General features: G+C 42.4%; 1 protein-coding gene and 1 long non-coding RNA gene across 3 annotated transcripts in view; one reads left to right on the top strand and one right to left on the bottom strand.

The window, feature by feature from the left end:
- Window positions 1–2,285: 2,285 nt before the first annotated feature.
- The window catches only part of MACO1 (macoilin 1), a 77,570-nt gene continuing 61,593 nt past the window's right edge, over window positions 2,286–18,262 (top strand). Inside the window, exon 1 of one of the 2 annotated variants that reach the window (XM_051988205.1) lies at window positions 2,286–2,455. In XM_051988205.1, the coding sequence (XP_051844165.1) occupies window positions 2,376–2,455 (80 nt within the window). In that variant the 5' untranslated portion in view covers window positions 2,286–2,375. Of the gene's footprint in view, window positions 2,456–10,614; window positions 10,638–18,262 lie in introns of those variants that run through there. The other variant, XM_051988206.1, reaches the window with a different exon arrangement.
- Window positions 4,669–10,519, bottom strand: LOC127555699 (uncharacterized). The gene is made up of 2 exons (XR_007952262.1): window positions 10,109–10,519; window positions 4,669–5,412 (listed from the first exon to the last, which is right to left on the bottom strand). It is a non-coding gene; the product is annotated as an uncharacterized LOC127555699 (long non-coding RNA).

Genomic DNA, 18,262 nt, shown 5'->3' with positions numbered 1-18,262 from the left:
CAGCCTGGAGGCCTTGACACTGCAGCTTCTAGACCCAGGGCCTGACCACTCTCTTCTGTTATCCCCAAAGACTTTTAGGAGTCAAGGTAATTACTTGAAGCCTCCAGGCTCAGGAGGAGGATGTCGGTAGCCCTTGGCCAGAGCTGGGCTTCTCTTGGGGATCGCCTAGAGGCCAATCTCATTTTACCGAGGGGACCTCCGCAGTCCAGCAAAAATCGATTTCCCAAAGAGCACGATTGGTGTAGGGTGCAGAGACTATAAGTGGGCAGACTAGTCCGACTCTGCCTACAAAGACAAAAGAAAAACCATGCTTGCCATCAAGGACTAGGTGGGGAGAAGGAAGGAAAGAACAACATACACAAGTAATGACCTCCTGTTGGAAGGAGCCCCAGAGATCAATTAGTCCATCCTCTTTTTACAATAAGGTCATCCCCAGGTCCTCGGACTCAGAAGTCTAAGTCCATTGTGCCATTTATCTCCCATCTGAAAACGTAAATGAAATAAACCCCAGGTTATTTTGGGAGTGGAAAGGGATCTCAGTTTTCCCATTTGTAAAACAAGAGGGAAGGGGTCCTCAAATTCAGAAGTTCAGCGCATCCAGCCTCCCAGTCAGTCGGTCGATTAGCATTTATGGCGCGCCTACTGCGTGCCAGGCCCTGTACTAACCGCGGGGGATGTAGTCACAGCCCCACTAACAACAACTCGCCTTTTTATGGCTCTTTCGAGTTTGCAAAGCATTTTTCATACGTGATCTCCTTTGATCCGGGACAAATCCAGGCCCACTACAGTCTGGATCTCGAGGCGCTCTGCAAGCGCTGAGCTGCTTTCGGCTTTGACAGGCGGTCTCAAGCGTCCACACGGGTCATATCATTAAGAGAGAGAAGGAAGTGTCAAAGGCTAAATGCTTATTATGGAAATTAAAAGAGAGACGCCACGACTGGCCCAAAGTCACAAATAGGAGCGGACAAAAAGGGGCTCTGAACCCGGGTTCCACTGTAAAAAGAGAGGGGTGGCGTCACTGAGGCAGACGGGTCGCTCCGGGCCTCAGTTTCCCCATCTGTAAGATGAGGGGCTGGATGGAAAGCAGCAGCAGGGCACCCTCAGCGCTCGGCAGTGCTCATGCAGACACACCCCTTGCCCAGCAGACGCGCTCACGCCGCAGGTACCGCCCGCTTTCAATCTCCTAGATCCCCTCGCACGCCCTGTAGACGTGGAGCCTAGGTCTGCTCTGGACCGGGCCCCGCCCCGCCCCGCCCCGCCGCGCAAGAACAGCTCCCCGCCTCCTGCCTGGCCCCGCCCCGCTCCGTCTCGCCCCTCCTTATCCCAGCCTAAAGACACTCGCTGGAGCAGAGACGCCTGGTGGCCCCGCCCCTGCTTTCTATTGGCTTACGGGCTGTCACCCTGTAGCGGGAGGCGGGGGCGGGGCGGGTGGTTGCGAGGGCAGGCTTTGCTTTGTCATTCGTCCCCCGTGCTGACGCTGACGCTGCCGGCGCGGCCTGGCGCTCCGGGGTCTGCGGAGAGGGCTCGCGTGGCTGCGGTCCGAATGTGTTCCGCGGGGGGTAGATGGGGGGCTCAAAGGGAAACTAGAGTGCCCCTTATATAATGAGGCGACCGCGGAGAGCGATGTAGTGCTGTGGCTTGGGGGCCCTCGTCACATGTTGTTCCGTGCGCGATGCTGGATTGCAGAAGCTTCCCGATATGATATGCCGTACAACAAATATAAGATGATGATATAAGATAATGTGGTCATTAAATATAATGCAGCGTAATGTACCGTCGCAACAAAGCATCATATAAGATGTTATATTTATAGGGCCTATTTATAAGACCCTATTTAAACTCTCGCTGATTGGCCTAGGAGCTGCTCCAGACCCCATTGTGATTGGCGCGTTCTTCCGTCCGTCAAGGAGGCTGGCTTTAGACTCGGCTGGGCCTAAGCAACCTCTAGGATTGGTTAAGGCTACAGAAAAGGTGGCTCCAATTGGTCGGTCTTGCCGTCGATCGGAGCGGGGGAGGCGGAGCCGGAGGGCGGCTGGCCGTGGGGCGGGCGGGCCCCGGAATTGTCATTTCTTTGTTTCCGAAGGCGGAGGAGGCTCCGCGGCCCCCCCCTCCCCGGCCCCCGCCCCGGCCCCGTCCCCACCCCCTCCCCCCGGGGGCTGGCTCCGCGGCGGTGACCGGCCCCAGGGTAGAGTCCAGGCCCGGAGCGCCGGGAGCAGCAGCGGCGGCGGCGGCGGAGGAGGCGGCGGCGGCGGCGGCGCGGGGCGGGAGGGCGCCGGGAGCTGCGGCTCGGGCTCGGCTCGGGCGGCGGAGGCGGAGGAAGAAGAGGAGGCGGCGGCGGCGGCGGCTCGGGCTCACGGCCCCCCAGCGGGAGGAGGATGAAGCGGCGGAACGCGGACTGCAGCAAACTCCGCCGCCCCCTAAAGCGGAACCGGATCACCGAGGGCATCTACGGCAGGTGAGGCCCCGGCCCGCCCCGGCCCCGTTATGTAAGCCCGGCCCCACTAGGCCGCACGCCCGCCGCCCGCCGCCCGCAGGGGGCTTCCCGGACGGCCCTGGGCCGTCTGCCGCCCGGCCTGCTCCGTGGAGGTGGGGCGGGACCGGCCGGGCCGGGCGGCCAGCGGGGCTAATGCTGCCGCCACCGCCGCCGCCACTGCTGCTGCCGCCGCTGTCTGCAGCCCGGGGGAGGGGGTGCCCGAAGGACACAGACCCCCGAGACTGACACATGGGCAAGGGACCCACTCCCAGACACACGCGGGAGGAGAATATCCCGACCCCCCCAGACACACACATGAGCAAGGGACCCACTCCCAGACACACGCGGGAGGGGGACCCAGACCCCACCAGGCACATGGGCAAGGGACCCATTCCCAGGTACCTTCGAGATCCCTCCATACATTAACAGACCTTTGAGTGGGGGGACCAAGAGCCCCCACCAGACACACACACACTGGGGAGGGACCTACTCACAGCCAGCCAGCCCCCTAGACAGATGCGGACACATACACATGGTGGAGGGATCCACTTACAGGACACCCCCTTCCCCAGACACACACACGCGCACACACACGCACTTGAGAGGCAGACTATCTTTACTTTCCCCACCAAGATGTGTGTATATAGGCAAGAAACCCAGTCAAAGATTACCTTCTCAAACACACATGGCCTAGAGAGACCCACTCATGTATCGCATCCCCCCACACACATGGGAAGGGGGACCTACTGAAAGACATTCCCCCCACTCCTGACACACACAGACTAGGACCTACTCACAGACTAATACCCAAAACTTGGGCTGGGGAGTCTCCATCATAGACCAGGACCCTGCCAGAGACACATAGACCCCAAAACTCCTAGAGAAGTCCCCCATCTTCAAAGGAGACCCCTCTCCATACAACAGCCACCCTGGCAAGAGACTTCTCCCAAAAGGTGCCCTCAAGATATGGACACATTCGCCCTCAACAAGAGATCCCTGTGATTAACAACTGCTAGTCCTCACAGATTGATTATCCCCTAAGAGAAAGCTCCCTACAGACAGAAACCCCCATCCTCGCACTAGACTGTGCAAAGATACTCTCATCACACACACATCCTTATCCTCACCTAAAAATCACCTCCCAAACATAGGTATTTCTTTCATCACAGGCTATATACTCCCCAAGATAGCCCACACATAGTTATCCCCTTCTTTCTGGGAGGTACCCCTCAAATTACCCACATGCAAACACGGCATCTATTTTTTCACTCTTGCTTGCCCTTCCTTATGAGAGGCCTCCCAGTAAGACAAGCTCGACACACTTGGCTATTTCCTTCCTCACAAGAATATCCCCAGAAGACAGTCTCTCCTTCCTCATAAGAGAACCTCCTCCTCAATCAGACAGACTCTACACACCTGGATAATCCCCTTATATACAGACTCCCCCCATTTCTCACAGAAGGTATCCCCCCAAACTTTTTTGTACCAGAGATCCTCCACAAGATGATCCCCTTGGGCATCAAGGGTACCTTCCTCCACTCATGGCTCCAAGGAGTCTGCACACAGCTCCCCAATACATGGCCATTCCCTTCCTCCTATGGGAGGACTTCCACAAAACAGCTCACACAGCTGGAACTTTCTCCTTAAAGGTCTGCTTCAAAAGGTGCCTTTCTATAAAAGCATCCTTATAACAGGAACTTACCTGGAAGGCCACAACAAAGACTGCCCCTACTCAGAGATTAACCCTCTCAATATTGGGGACTCCTTTCACACTCCCTGTCTTCTCAGGAGATGTCCCTCACAAGCAGCCCCCCACAAAAGACTTCCTTTCTCATAGCTCCCCAGACCCCTCCTCTGATCCTCCATTCTGGGCCACCCCCTTTTCTGTAGCCTTCCAGATACTTCCTTACTCAAGATCTCTCCACTCTTAGTGCAGCCTAGTCACACAAGACATTGCTTTCCTCAGGAGGCCCCCAAAAGAGAACTCTTCTTTAGACACCCCTTTTTTTTAGAACATCTCCGGAGACTCCCCCTTCCAGGAGACATTCTTCTATAAGACCTGCCTCTTCTCCCAGAGAAGGCCTCCACACACAGATACCTACCTTCCTGCACCCCTCCTCCTCCCCCCTTTTCCCACAGAAGCTTCCCACAGCTTCCCCCTCTCCCCCATATTCCTCTTTACACACATACATACACCCTTTTCCCCTCATATCACTATATTCAGAGAGGGGACGAGGTTTCCCTTCCCATCTGAAATCTGCCCTCATGCTCTGCTAAGAGCTGAGGAGGGGGGAAAAGAAAGCCTTTTTTGAAAGAGCATTTCTGGATGGTCCGGGACTTGAGATTCCTCAGTGGATAAGGTTTTCTGTGTGAAGAAAAGATGGTATGATCCAAATGGCAGGTGGTGCCTTTAGTCTTTCTGGCCTAGTTCAAGGGGCCAAGGCTGCTCAGCCCCTCAGCAGTTCTCTGGGCTGGTGGAGGGCTTTCCAGGCCATTTTTTTTCTTTCTATTCCACTTGGGTACCGAGGAGAAAGCTGCTGCAAAAATCAAGCACCCTGGACCAGATCCAGGCTTCGATGGGGCTACTGTTATTCTGTATTTTGCTCATTGTAGACACTTTCTTGCTTGATTGTATTTAGAGAAATGATTTTTAACATTACAAAGAAAGTTTTTCTTGGAAACTTGTGACAGATAAAAAATCCTTTTAGAGGCTTTGCCCCCAAATCTTGTGTCCTTTTTTGGCCTTAACCCCTTCTTCCCCAATTCTAAGCAACAGTAGCTTAAAGGTCTTTCTGTGCTTAGAGAAAATCTACAAATTCATGACAATTTCAGTGTTCATCATTTAAAATCCTGGGCCCTCTGCAAGATTCATGCACAACAGTCATTTCTGTTCTTCTCACGATATTAATTCTAAATGATATTTATTGTGGTCGAGGAACCTATTAAAAAGGAGAGTAAATGGAAGATATCTAGTGAGTAAAAGTTTACTTCAGTTGCCTTCAGTGTAAGGTCTTAAACTTTTGTTTTTCTAGCTAGGGGGTTTATAGGAGTAGGTGAAGTGACTGAAAACATGCAGGATGTCACTGTATACTTTTATACGTTATTGCTCCCATATATGAGATGACAAATTAACTGACTTTTTAAAGTCATTAAAATATATATATATATATCCAAGAGCACAATTAAAGCAGAATTCTAGAATTTGTCCTTATGTGATGACTAAATCTATTTCAATCAAAACTATAAATAAAAAAGTTTTCTCTCTTCTCGTTTAACTTGTAAAACTAAGTATATATTTGATTTAAGTTGAAAACCACAATTCTTCAATGAAAAGCAGATCCCTTTGTTATTAAGAAATTTATGAATAATTTAACACATGATAAGGGAGTTTGGAATAAATTATGCTAGAATAAACCTACAAGGGATAACTGGAATCTGAATATCTGCTAAGTATAGTGACATGACAGTAGTCTGCCAATTATAGGAGGAACCCTAGTATATTTATCTGTGTCCTCTTGTGGTTCAAGTTTTTTGATGCATTTTGTTCAAGGTCCATTGTCTTGTTACTATGTTGCTTGATGGTTCTTTTGATTTTGGATTCTCTTCCTTGTATAACCTGATGATAAAGCTCTTAGGGAAGCTAATGAGCCTCAAGTCATCAATTTCTTAAACTTCCTTAAGAAACATTTAATTATATCCATCATTTATTCCCTTTGTATGTGTGCAGGCATCTTAGTTGGGCCTCATGAGGTGATACATAAAAATGGATTTAGATATTTTTTCTAGAAGATATCAAGTGAAATCCTCCAGATCTTTATGTTTCTGAGTTTGTTATGGAGTACTAGGATTAAAAATTTCAGTGAGTCTCTTCTAGCTCAATACTAGTTTCTAAAGGGAGATTTATAGCAAAGTCCAAATGCTTCAGTTCTAAATTGAAGGAATAAGCAGGCTAATTGTAAATCTTAATCTGGGCAGTCTATGAAGTTATTTTTAAAAAATTGCTTGATAACTTTTTTTTTCAAAATGATTCCCTTCGAAATCCTATGTATTTAAAAAAAAAAAAAATTCATTCTGGGAAGTCCATAGGCTTCACTAGATTGTCCAGAGGCTCCACAGGACACACAAAAAAGTAAAGAACCACTATTGTAAATAGTGTTTAAAGGTTCATGAATATTAGTAATAGATATTTAATATAAGTTAAATTAATGTAATTTCTATTTAATATAAAATTTTATATGTAAGGTTTGGGCTTCCTCCTCCTCTACCCCATTTCCTGTTGTCCATTTGATTCTCCACAGGTGGCTAACTTATTTCATTCACCAAAAACTGTTTTCATCTGATGCTGGCTACTATCCTAACCAACTCGGGGCAGACTTCCCAAGTACTTTATCCTCTTTATGCCTTACTTGGAGTCAGTACTGGATAAGTGCAAGGTGGTAGATTAATGATGTGGGAGTTCAGAACTCAGTGTTGACAGAGGAACTTCTGTTATTTTAAAAAGTGTTCCAAGCAGTGTGTCAATAATTCCATGATATGACAAAGTGTGGAAACCTTATATTGTATTATAGACTAACAAACATAGGCTTCAGTGCTACAGCAACAAGCTAGTATTTGACTTTAACTTTCAAAGCTTCTTACAAGTCTGTATGACTGAAAAAGGTGGATACCTTTGTAAGCTTCGAAGCACACCTTATAATCAAAACTTACTGTAGGTTCTTCTCTTGCTCAAAAATCCATTTGGTGGTAAAAGATTCTTTGAGTAACTATTGCCACTGGTCTCCTTTCTAGCAGCTGTTATACTGTCTCTTGATTCAGATAGAGCTCATGGTCAATTTAGAGGGAATGCTAGGAATGTGTTTCAAACTCAGAAAAAATGTTTTTAAGGAAGCCAACTTTATATCATCTTAAAATTGAAGAACTGAGGAAAATTTAAAGCAAATAATATGTGAAAGAAATCAACCTGTTTAGAATCAGTGGACACCTGTCTTTCGTTCCTAGATCTTCTCCTTCCTATTCATGTGACCTGCTTGCTCTCTGAGCCTCAGTTAACTCATTTGTAAAATGAGAGGAATAGGATAGATCATCTTGAAGATTCCAGTGCTGATCTTGTGATCTATTTTTATTGATATGTTTTGTTGTTTACCAAACCTATGATTTCTTGTGTGTAGGGAACTCTTTGAAAGGATCTTTCTTTACCAATGCAGATTAATACCTTCTCTAATTTATGGAATGGAAGAGAAAAAGAAATGACTTGTCATGTAACTGGTAGGGGAACTTGAACTTCTCTCTCTCAAGAACCACTTTTCCCCCCTTCTTTTCCACATTATTTCTCATAGATCTATATAACTGTCTATTGTGTGTGTGTGTGTGTGTGTGTGTGTGTGTTTAATGGGTTCAAATCCCTTCTCAAACCCTAGTATGTGGTCTTGGGCAAGTCACTTAACCTGTATTTTAGTTTCTTTGTCTGTAACATAAGGGGGTCACACTCCATGTCCTCTGAGGTTTTTTTCCAGCTCTTAATCTATGTAAATCGAGAGGGTTGGATTGGGTCCTCTCTAAAGTTCATGCTAGTTTCCAATTCCTTTTGATTCTATTTTTTAAAAACTGGAGTATTTGTGCTGGTTAAAGGTTCTCATCACAGAATTTTGGGTTTGGAAGAGATTTCAGAGGCCAGCTAGTTCAGCCCTGATCAGACAAGAATCCCCTCAGCACATTTGACAAGTGGTCATCCAACCTTGACTTGATGCCTCTAACCTAGGAGGAGCCCATTGTTCCCTTGAGGTAACTCTCATGGTTGCAAAGAATTAAATCCTAAATTTGTTTATCTTCAACTTCCATCTTGGCTACATTTCTTTAGTTAAACTCTTGCTTATTAATGCCCTTTCTAAATTGTAGCAACCAGAATTAAATATACTTCTCCGGACATGTTCTGTCAGGGCAAAATAGAGCAGCATGATCACCTGGACACTGAACCTATCTTGATGTTGCTTAAGTCCAATGGCCATACTTGGCTTCTGTTGATATCACACTGCTGATTCCTTATAAATTTGCAGTCCTCTTTCTCCTCTACATCTTATTACACAAATTTCCCCCATATTGTAGTTGTGAATTGGCAAACACAATGCTGAGAGTTCATCCCAATTTAGTTTCATCATGTAGGATTTGGCCTAATATTTTAGCCTATCAAAATCTTTGCATCTTAACTCTCTAAATCGACGAAATTGTGAGAAAATTTAATGTATTTAGTAGAGCATTCTAGTCCATCTGTGGTTCCATATAACTATGTTTAAACTCCAGGAGACATGAGTCTAGACCAATTCCCCTTCATTTAATGCTTGGGAAATGGAAGCAAATTTTCCTGCACAGCTACTTTTAGTGACTGATTGGTTTTTGATCTCAAGTTTTTCTACTTTAAGCCCAGTCTCTTTCCATGATTCTTCACTGCCTTTTTTTTTTGCTTTTCCTTCAGACATCTAAGTTCTCTTCGTTCCAGAGAATTAAATGTTTCTTTTAGTTCTAAAGTCCAGCTTAATCTCCTGGGCTTTCATTTTTCACAGCAGCAGGAAGGCAGCCTGCTGCCATTGGCCTTCCTGGTTCATGTGTTCTGCAGCTGAAACCCTAGATATATCAGTGTTGTTGCCACGCCACCTAAAAAAGAGCAGTACTCTGCTCCTAGTCTCAAAAAGTATTCTATTAATGAAGAGAGACTTTAACTACAAGAATGCTAGCCTAGAGATGAGTGATAATGTTGGTATATTTGGGAAAGATCAGAATAGAGCAGAGAAATGGAAATGTGGGTTCTGGAAGGGATCTGCCCCTGGGTTCCCAGTTTGATAAATTTGGAAAAACTGCCAGATAAAATTTTGATAATTTTTTTATTCCCAGTTTTAAAAATGCTTTCTCTCTCCTATATTCCTTAGGGATACATCTACCAGTGCTGTTTTGTAGACTCTTTTAAATAGCTATTACTGGATTGGGAGAATAGGTCAAATTTTTTTTAAAGGATCCATTCTAGATTATTTGCTTAAAGACTGCTTATTATTAAAGGCTTATTCTTATCACAATGATATTACTACATCTTCCCCTCCCCCTCTGATTTTCCTTATTTTTCTTGTACCTCATTATCTGGAGATGAATTTTAACTCTAGGCTTTATAACTTTCTAATTATTTCCATTTTCATGCTTGTGATATTACTATTTATCATTGAATCTACTCTTGAGTTCCCTAAACCCAGAGAAACTTTCTCCTCCTCCTCTCTCTTTTGCCTGAAAAGCCTCTCAATGATGAAGATCTTTTTGATATTAACCCCTTGAATTTTGTCATTTTCTAGGCCTGCAGCCAAGTAAATAATACTTAAGCAACTTTGACATATCTGCTGGCTTCCAGAGGAGTATAGAAGTTTCCCAAACATACTTAGGAAGCTCAAAGTAGAATATTGTATTAGGTTACTTTTCTAGATAAAGTATAAGATAAAAATTAAAAATTAAAGATAAAAGATTAAAAAATAATCAAGTGATTGTTCTGTCCTCACTTCTAATCTTAGCTTACTTGTATTTGACTTGTTTTCAAGGATTAAGACCAGAATATCTGTGAATTAGCTCTTCTACAAGCTATGGAAGAAAAATGATACATACCAACAGTAGGAGCATATTCTTTGGAAGGTGTTTTTTTTTCCTCGTCTTAAAATAGCTAAGAAATGATTGCTACATTAAAATCACATCTTCAGGTGTTTATCACCTGTCAACTTAAAAAAAAATCCTTAAAGGCTACTACATTTTAATTTGACTTTAATTGAATTAAAATCAACTCAAACTCAGCATAGAAATCCTCCTCGATGTCACAGCACTTTTATGGCTCAGGTGCTTATTCCTCCTTCTTCTGCTCTATAACCTTATGGGTGGTCACTCACTATTGAGTCGTGGGATTGTGACATCAGAGGTTAAGTTTTCCCACCCTCATCAGCTCTGTTGTCTTTCTCCTTCCCACCCCTACCCCCACCCCTTTTTGAAGTGGTTTTGCATTTAGTTGGCTGAAATGGGGCAGTCCCATCACAGCATCCTGGGATCCATTTCCTGTCCATCGTAGGGGAGGTGGCCAGAAATAATCTTTCATTATTATTACTATTACCTTGTTCGAACGCCAAATAAACCTCCCAATGCCACTGTAAGTACTTTGCCTATGTCAAAAATGAAACAGTTGAAGATTCTCTGAAGAGAATCAGAGACCTGTCCAAGCCTGCTGCAGGAACCCCTGACAGGGCTAAGATGATCACTGCCTTACATCTTTTGTATGTGACAGATGGATCAGGAGCTAGATTTTCTTTTCTTGTGCCTTTGTTGCACTGACCATCTATACGTCATGTGTCACCATATGATCTATGGCTTTTTTTTTTTTTTTTGCATTCTCTTTGTTGCCATACTACAGAGTAGAAATTGTACTGAATGTGGAGCTAGAAGACTTCTAGGTTTGAATTGCAGCTCTACTGTCCGCAAAGTTGGGGTTAAGTTACTTAATTGCCCTCCACCTCGGTTTCTTCATTTGTAAAAATAAGGGGGCTAGACAAGCTCCCTAAAGTATCTCCCAACTCCACATTTCATGATACTTTCCATCTGTATAATGTAGTTATTTTACACTAGCTACTCCAGGATGTTGTTTATTGTTAGTGGTTTTTTTTTATGGTGAACTGGAAACTGACCAAAAAAAAAAAAAAAAATCACCTGGCATATCAATGAGGAGACTCTCATCTAATTAACATTTGTTTCTAGTTTGGTTATTTATCCTCATTGTGTTTTCTCATACAAATAAAGATACTGAGAAGTAATCTTTCTTGAATTCTTAAAAGCTCATTGCTTGTTCATGCCTTTGGCCCAGAGATGTAATACATTTATAAAGGGCTCTATATTTTTCAAAGTTGGTTCATGCTTGTTACCTAATTTGCTTCTTACAAGCTTGTGAAGTAGGTAGAGGTAAAATGAATCTAATAATATCTCCCTCACAAAGTTGTTGAGAAGCATATGAGATAATTTAGCTACATGATTTGTAAATCTTAAATGCATTAAAAATGCTAGTTTGTCTTATCTGTTCTTATTCCCATTTCCCAGATGGGGAAACTTAGATACCAAGAGATAGTGATCTGCCCTAGATCTTGTATTTTGTTTAGTAACAAAATTAGGGATAACAGTCCTGCCCTCCTCATTCTTAATCCATTTTTTTTTTTTTTTAAACTCTGCATGGAAATTGTTATAGTCTTTTCTTCATCATAAGTTCCCAATGCAGCTCAGGGTTGTCAGTAATAACTGATATTTTTATAGAGGCTTATTTATATGGATAGTATTCACAACAGCCCTGTAAGGTGAGTACCATGAATGTGATACTCATTTTATAAAGGAGAAAATGAGGGCTTAGAGATCTTAAGTGATGGCCCACAGGCAGGTCAGTCAGTGGCTCTGCTGGAACTTAGAAATCAGGTTTTCTAATCATTTTGAGGTATGAGATGTAAAAATAGTTTTGGAAAAAATCAAATAGATGGAAGATAGATTTTATTGTTACCTTATCCATAACGAATAACAATATTCTTAGTTGTCACAAAGACCCTGCTCCCTCCCCTTACACAGTGCAAGTGGCCTGGAGTTTTTGAAGAGAGGTGATTTTGCATAGTGGATAGAATGCTGACTTGGATTCAGAAAGACCTGTGTTCAAATCCCACATTTAACTGTGGGACCAAGAACAAGTAACTTAATCTGAGCCTCGGTTTCCCCATTTGCAAAATAGAGATGCCTATCGCAGTTACCTCACATGTTTTTTGTGAGGTTCAAACGATGTAATCCATGCAAAATACAAACTTTAAAACACTATATAAATATCAGTTATTAATTATTACTGAAGCTTCTGCCAGTGTCGCATAAACTAAAACAAATCTTACCAAGCTGAAATGGCATTGAATATAGACTCAATGGCAAGTTAATATTTCTCTGATTTGGGGACCAGCCCGACATCCAGAAAAAGTCATGACTGCTTGATCTTCAGGTGATGGATATTTTTTTGAAAATAGTTGTTCATAAAGCCTTAAGACAGAGGGGATAGAAATTTGCATTGGTGAAGGAAGGAGTATCTTTAGTGATGAAATCACTTATCTTGGATATATCTTCTGCCTGCCCTCCATCAGCTGTTAGACATTGGCAGGCCCATCACTCCTGAGGCCTTCTCAGAAGTAAGATGGAGGTTTGGGGGAGCACTACTCAGTGATTTCTAGTGTCCCAGCTTGTGTAATTCATAGCTTATAAATGCCTTTCACATAAGAAATGTTTATGGATTTTCTATCCTTTTAAAATATACTTTGCAGTGGGGGGCTTGCAATTCCCTGTGCTGTTGAGGTCGTGTTCACCACCCAAGAGTAGGAATGCTGCTTCTGTGCTGAAGGTTTTCCCAATAATGCATCTAGAAGTCCAAACTTGAAACTTGCACCACTTGACCCAACTTGAAATGCCTTCTTCTCTTTTTTGTATGAGCTTGTGGAAGAGAACCACACCCCATTTTTTTTCCTAAAGCCACCTCACCAAGTTTCTGAGGTAGGCATTTTCCATCAAGGCTTTTGTGTTTTACATTATGCTGTAAAACAGTAGCTGTTGTTGCAATCTTTGGTTCTGGTGGCTGAGGCATTATCCAGGAGTAGAGTTTAACAAAGTCTTCAATCTGTTGTCTTTTTTGGGGGGAGGTGGAGGGTGGGGGAGGTGGTTGATGGAAGTATTTCTTCACATGAAGAGAAACCCCTGTGGTTTCCAGTACATTTCACCAGATAATTCAGCAGAGCCTTCATAAAGTGGGGATTTAGGTAGGAGAGAGAAGAGAGAGAGACAGAGACAGAGAGGCAAAATGTCATAGTGGATGGGTCCAGAAATCTTGGAAGGACTCTTCTCTTCCAAAAAGAAGAAATACAGTCAATGAGAACAACGAATCTGCAGTATTTGTGTGTGTGTGTAAATCTTATAATTGTGGGTTTCTATGTTGGTGGTATAGCGTTCAGCCTCTCTTCCCATTCCCTATCATCTCTCCCCCTATTCTTAATTGTCTGGTGAAATTTTGTGGTCATTTAAATATCCCTTTTGGTTATTGCCAAATTCTTTTCTCTTTTTACAAACAGATTATTTTAAGTCTTTTCATTTAAGTTGTATTTAGGTAATGACCTTCTTCTTGGCTAAAAGAACTTTAGAAAATGAAAGTTAGGACTCTGCAAAAATTTGGATGTTTCTAATTTTGGGACAGGCAGCTGAGGATGCCCAGATTATTGGCGATCGTATTTATGAGGAGGCAGGGGACAGGGCAGAATGGGAAGTACTTTGGATTTGGAATCCAAGAGACTTGGTGTCCAGTCCCAGCTTGGCCAATGTTACGTAGAGTAAATCTTTTTGCTCCAAAACTTGAGGTTTTGCCCTGGAGAATGTAGAGATTTGACTGGATAACTGGAAAAAGTAGATTTTGAGAATAATGAGAATAGACATTTTGTTTCACTGGAAATCTTGATGCAAAGTCTGAATGTCATTCCTTGAGTGTGTTGGAACTGGAGTTCTTGGTAAAGTCTGGTTGTCCTTTGTGGCCCTCAAGGTGGCTTCCAACTCTGATGACAATGTGAGCAGTCCTTGAAAAGAGACTTGGTGACTATGAGATTCTCAGAGATGACCTGTGAGAGACCAGGAATTTGATGGGGGGGAGAGGGGGGAGGGGCAGCATGGCTCCCTCATAAAAGCCTTAAAGGGGACGTTCACTTTATAATAACAAAAGGATGAAAAAAAGGAAAAAGCAGCCGAACCAGGAGTATTGAGAGCTGAAAGACATAAAAGGCGAGACAGAATCCAGGCTAAAAATGCTGAGCAAAGAAAAGCAGGCAAGGATTGAGAGCTGGGGCTCCTAAACTTAGGCTCTGAAGTTTTCCACTTATTCTGTAAATGACCATTAGTCTTCCTTGAGAAAAGTTCTGGTTTTGAGAAGTAGTGACAGTACTGTCTGTGGTGATTATATGGGCTAAGCCAGTGGAAGTGACAAACCTCTCATGATACAGGAAAAAAAAAAGTGTTCTTTACTTGGAAACAGAGTTTAAGTATAAAGTATTCAGTATTTTTCTTCCCACTAATTCATGTAAACACATCTGGAAAACCAGTCCTGGATGGCATGGTATTACCATGGGAAAAATCAGTCACATTTGGCAAGAGATGGTTACAGAGTTCTCTCAGGAAAGGAGAGCAGGGTAACGGGGCCTAGGCCTTAGCACTGACTTGGAGCAGGTTGCTTCCCTTCACTCTGCTTCATTTGGTTTATCCATCTAAGAAAAGGGGGAGAAAACAGGTTATTCTAAGACTCTTTGATGGAAGTTAGGAAGAATGAAAATTGATTTTAGGAAGCTCAGGAGCATAACAGCAAAAGAGTAAGAAGAGAATATTAGGATAGGGTGGGGAGACAAAAAAGATTACTGCCCTTTTATAATTTATGTTCAGTGGAATTCAATTTAAAATGTAAAGTTCCAGCATCAGTAAGCTTAATAATTGCATACCTTTATTTTTTTATTTCTTGCTTCCACAAATAGTAACCTGCAATATTAGATTTCACCTTTCTGCCCTCATTTTTTTTTTTTTAATATAGAAAGGTTGAAAAATGCCTTGTAGTAAAACATTTTCTTTGTCAAGGTTTTTCCTCCCACAGCTTTCTAAATCAATAGAAAAAAAATGGAGAATCTAAACTGATTTCACAATTGCCAGTCATCTTTGGATATGGCAGAATCTTAATTGATCTTTAAAGAATGAGGCAAGAGATATTCATTAGAATTAATATCTATCCTGAAGTGTTAACTTTCTGATGAAATAATCCTAGATTATTTGGTAGATACACTTGTAAACTTCAGAATATTGATGTGTATAAGCATGTTGATGTGACTGAATAAATTACTGTATTTTGTAAAGCTATCTTTTTTCATGAAATTTCCTAAATCTTTTAGTTCTATGAGATGGGGCCCTTTGACCAAAATAAAGAGCAAGTATACGAATTAAAAAAAAAAAAAAAAACGCCCAACCTTGCTTATTAGGTTATGCCCTTTGGTTTTTAGAATGGGGTCAGTCAGAAAGATGAGCCTTGGGGGAAGCAGGTTGAAGGTAAGTAGCAAACATGCACTTGCGACCCAAAATATGCCCAAGTGCCCCTGAATTAGATTAAAAAATAATTGGAAGATTTAACAAAGTACATAAAAATACAATAAAATATAGGCAGTATGTTACTTTCTAGGTTTATATGTGGCCTACAAGCCTCCTTTTCTATTTGAGTTTACACCACTTTGTTGTAGGGTACTGCTTTGTCAAAGACCGTTTTTCATCCTCATGGTGTCACAACCCTGCTCAGAAATCTCTCAAAGCTGGCAATTGCCTACAGGATAAAATCTAAACTCTTTAGACTGTCATTTAAAGCCCTCCACAGTACAACTCCAACCTACTGTTCCAGTCTTGTCTCCTACTGTTCCCCTCACATACTCTGTGCTTCTGTTAAATTGGATTATTTTCCCATTTCCAGGCCTACTCCCTATCTCTCTTTCCCTAATCCCCTCCTCCAGGAATGCTTTACTTCCCTAGCTCTGTCTTTTTGAAATCCTATATATTCTTTTAAACTGTTGAAAGGCTACCTTTTTCCTAAAACCTTTCCTGACATCAACACAATTTTACATGCTTGCCCTTTACATAATTATACTGCACCAACCTGGACTGCTCAGCCATTTCCTGCTCACATCTGCTCCCTTTCTCTTCTTCTCCATGCTCTTACCTATGCTGAGATGTACTTCGCACTTAGCTTCAGCTGTTTGAATCATTCCTTTAAAGTCTAAATTAAGCTCACTTTCTTTCAATCAACCTACCCTAATTTCCCAAGCTAAAATTACTGTCTCCCTTCTCAAAAGTTTCTGGGACTCTGCCTCAAGTACATTCTACCTTATGTTACATTTGGTTTTGTGCACTTGTATCTATCTCTTTTTTTTAGGTCATATTTATTTAATATTTTCCCCAGTTACATTTACAACAATTTTTTTACATTTTTTTTTTTTTTTGGATTCCAGATTCTCTCCCTTATCTCCACCCCCAACCCCATTAAGAATATATGAAGTTATGCAAAACAACTTGTATCCTCTTATGGCACTGTATAACTTCTGTGGGTAGAGACTGATATTTTTTAATCTTTGCATTCCCAGTTCCAAACACAAAGTCTTGTAAATACTTACTAAATCATGCTGACTTGCATATACCTTCTTTCCCTGACTAATAAGCCTTTTTTAAGAGGAAGACTCAAGGCTAGAATGGACCCTTATGTATAGTTGGGATACAGTAAATATCTATTTAATTTTAATAAGAGAGCTGCATTTCTAAACTGTACCAAAAAGAGTAACCCTGTGAAGCTGTGAAGTTAGTTGTTGAAAAAAAAAAAAATGAAACAGGTAAATGGTACCTATATCAAGTAGTCAAGCCAGAGCAGAAGAATCAACAGTATTGGTCCAATATATGATCATTTCTTCTTCCTTCCTAAGTATAAGACAGAATTTTTCTTTATCCATCTAATTCTAACACATTGTCTGTCATTTGAATGGTTGTTTTTAACTGATGAAACAAGGTGCTACATCCTCTATTGGGATTCTGCCTTGCCTTGGAGGGACTGGGGCAGAGAGCAGGAGCAATTGTTGCCCACTTGGGCAGTAGAGATAGTTAAGGTGCACCTTTTTATTTGTTTTGGAACTGAGTCCCCCAGATCCTGAAAATAAATGCCTTTCCATTCTGTTTTTTAAAATGCATTAGACTAGTTCAGCAAGGATGTTAAATTATTCTCCAAAACAAATAAATTTCCTGAAACTGGAGGATAAATATTTTAATGAAAAGTAGTGCTTCAAATCAAGTCAGCAGAGGAATCAATTACCTTTCTGAATTCATGGAGAATTTTGCCAGATACCTGTTTAACTTTTCCTTCCAATGAATTGCATTATCCTTTTCTGCCACCTTGCTAGAAGATTTAATATCTTTTAGTGAGAATGAGGGCACAGTTCTCCTATGGACAACAGGAATATCAAAATGAAACTGAAAGGTGACCGGTGATTATGAATATCCTTTTCTGGTTGGCATGGATTTCCTGATTACACAGCATTCCTCCCTGCCCCTCCCCACCTCAGCCAGCAGAAGCTTATCATGCTGCCAGAATATGTTCTTAGCGAAAGTGTTTCTTGGAAATTAACCATATTTGACATGTAAATGATGTGCTACTGTGGCTCTCATATCCATGAATGCACTTAATTGTCTTTAAAGGCTCTTCAGCAACTGATAGTCTGAATCTCTGTGAACTGTCCTTCTCCATTATGGTCTGGAGAGTGACTTCTGACTGAGTAACCAGCAGAACTCCAGCCCTGCTAGGTTCTTTTGGGTTGGTAAGGGTTCCAAGGAGTAATCCCCATTCAAAGTTCCTCCATCTTAGACTTTTTTCTCTTATATGCCTTTTGATTTCCTGTCACTCAGAGACAACCAGCTCTCTCCAGACTGCCCATGGTCCATCCTCTACAATGTTGCACCTTCCTTGGTGCCCTCTAATATTGCACCAAAAGGAGGCACAGGTGTATTCCTTGAAGCCTACTGCCACTTTCAGATCTTCCTGACACTTCTCTTCCTTTGAAGGTTACTCCATTTTTATTTATCATTTGTGCAGCTCCTGATGGCATCTACCTGCTGGCTCTCAAGACATTCTTCCTCTTAAGAAATTCAACACTCATCTTCCACTTTACC

The sequence above is a fragment of the Antechinus flavipes genome, chromosome 3 (assembly GCF_016432865.1).
Source record: "Antechinus flavipes isolate AdamAnt ecotype Samford, QLD, Australia chromosome 3, AdamAnt_v2, whole genome shotgun sequence".
In the NCBI taxonomy this organism is placed as follows: Eukaryota; Metazoa; Chordata; class Mammalia; order Dasyuromorphia; family Dasyuridae; genus Antechinus; species Antechinus flavipes.
This window is presented reverse-complemented; position numbering and strand designations above follow the sequence as displayed.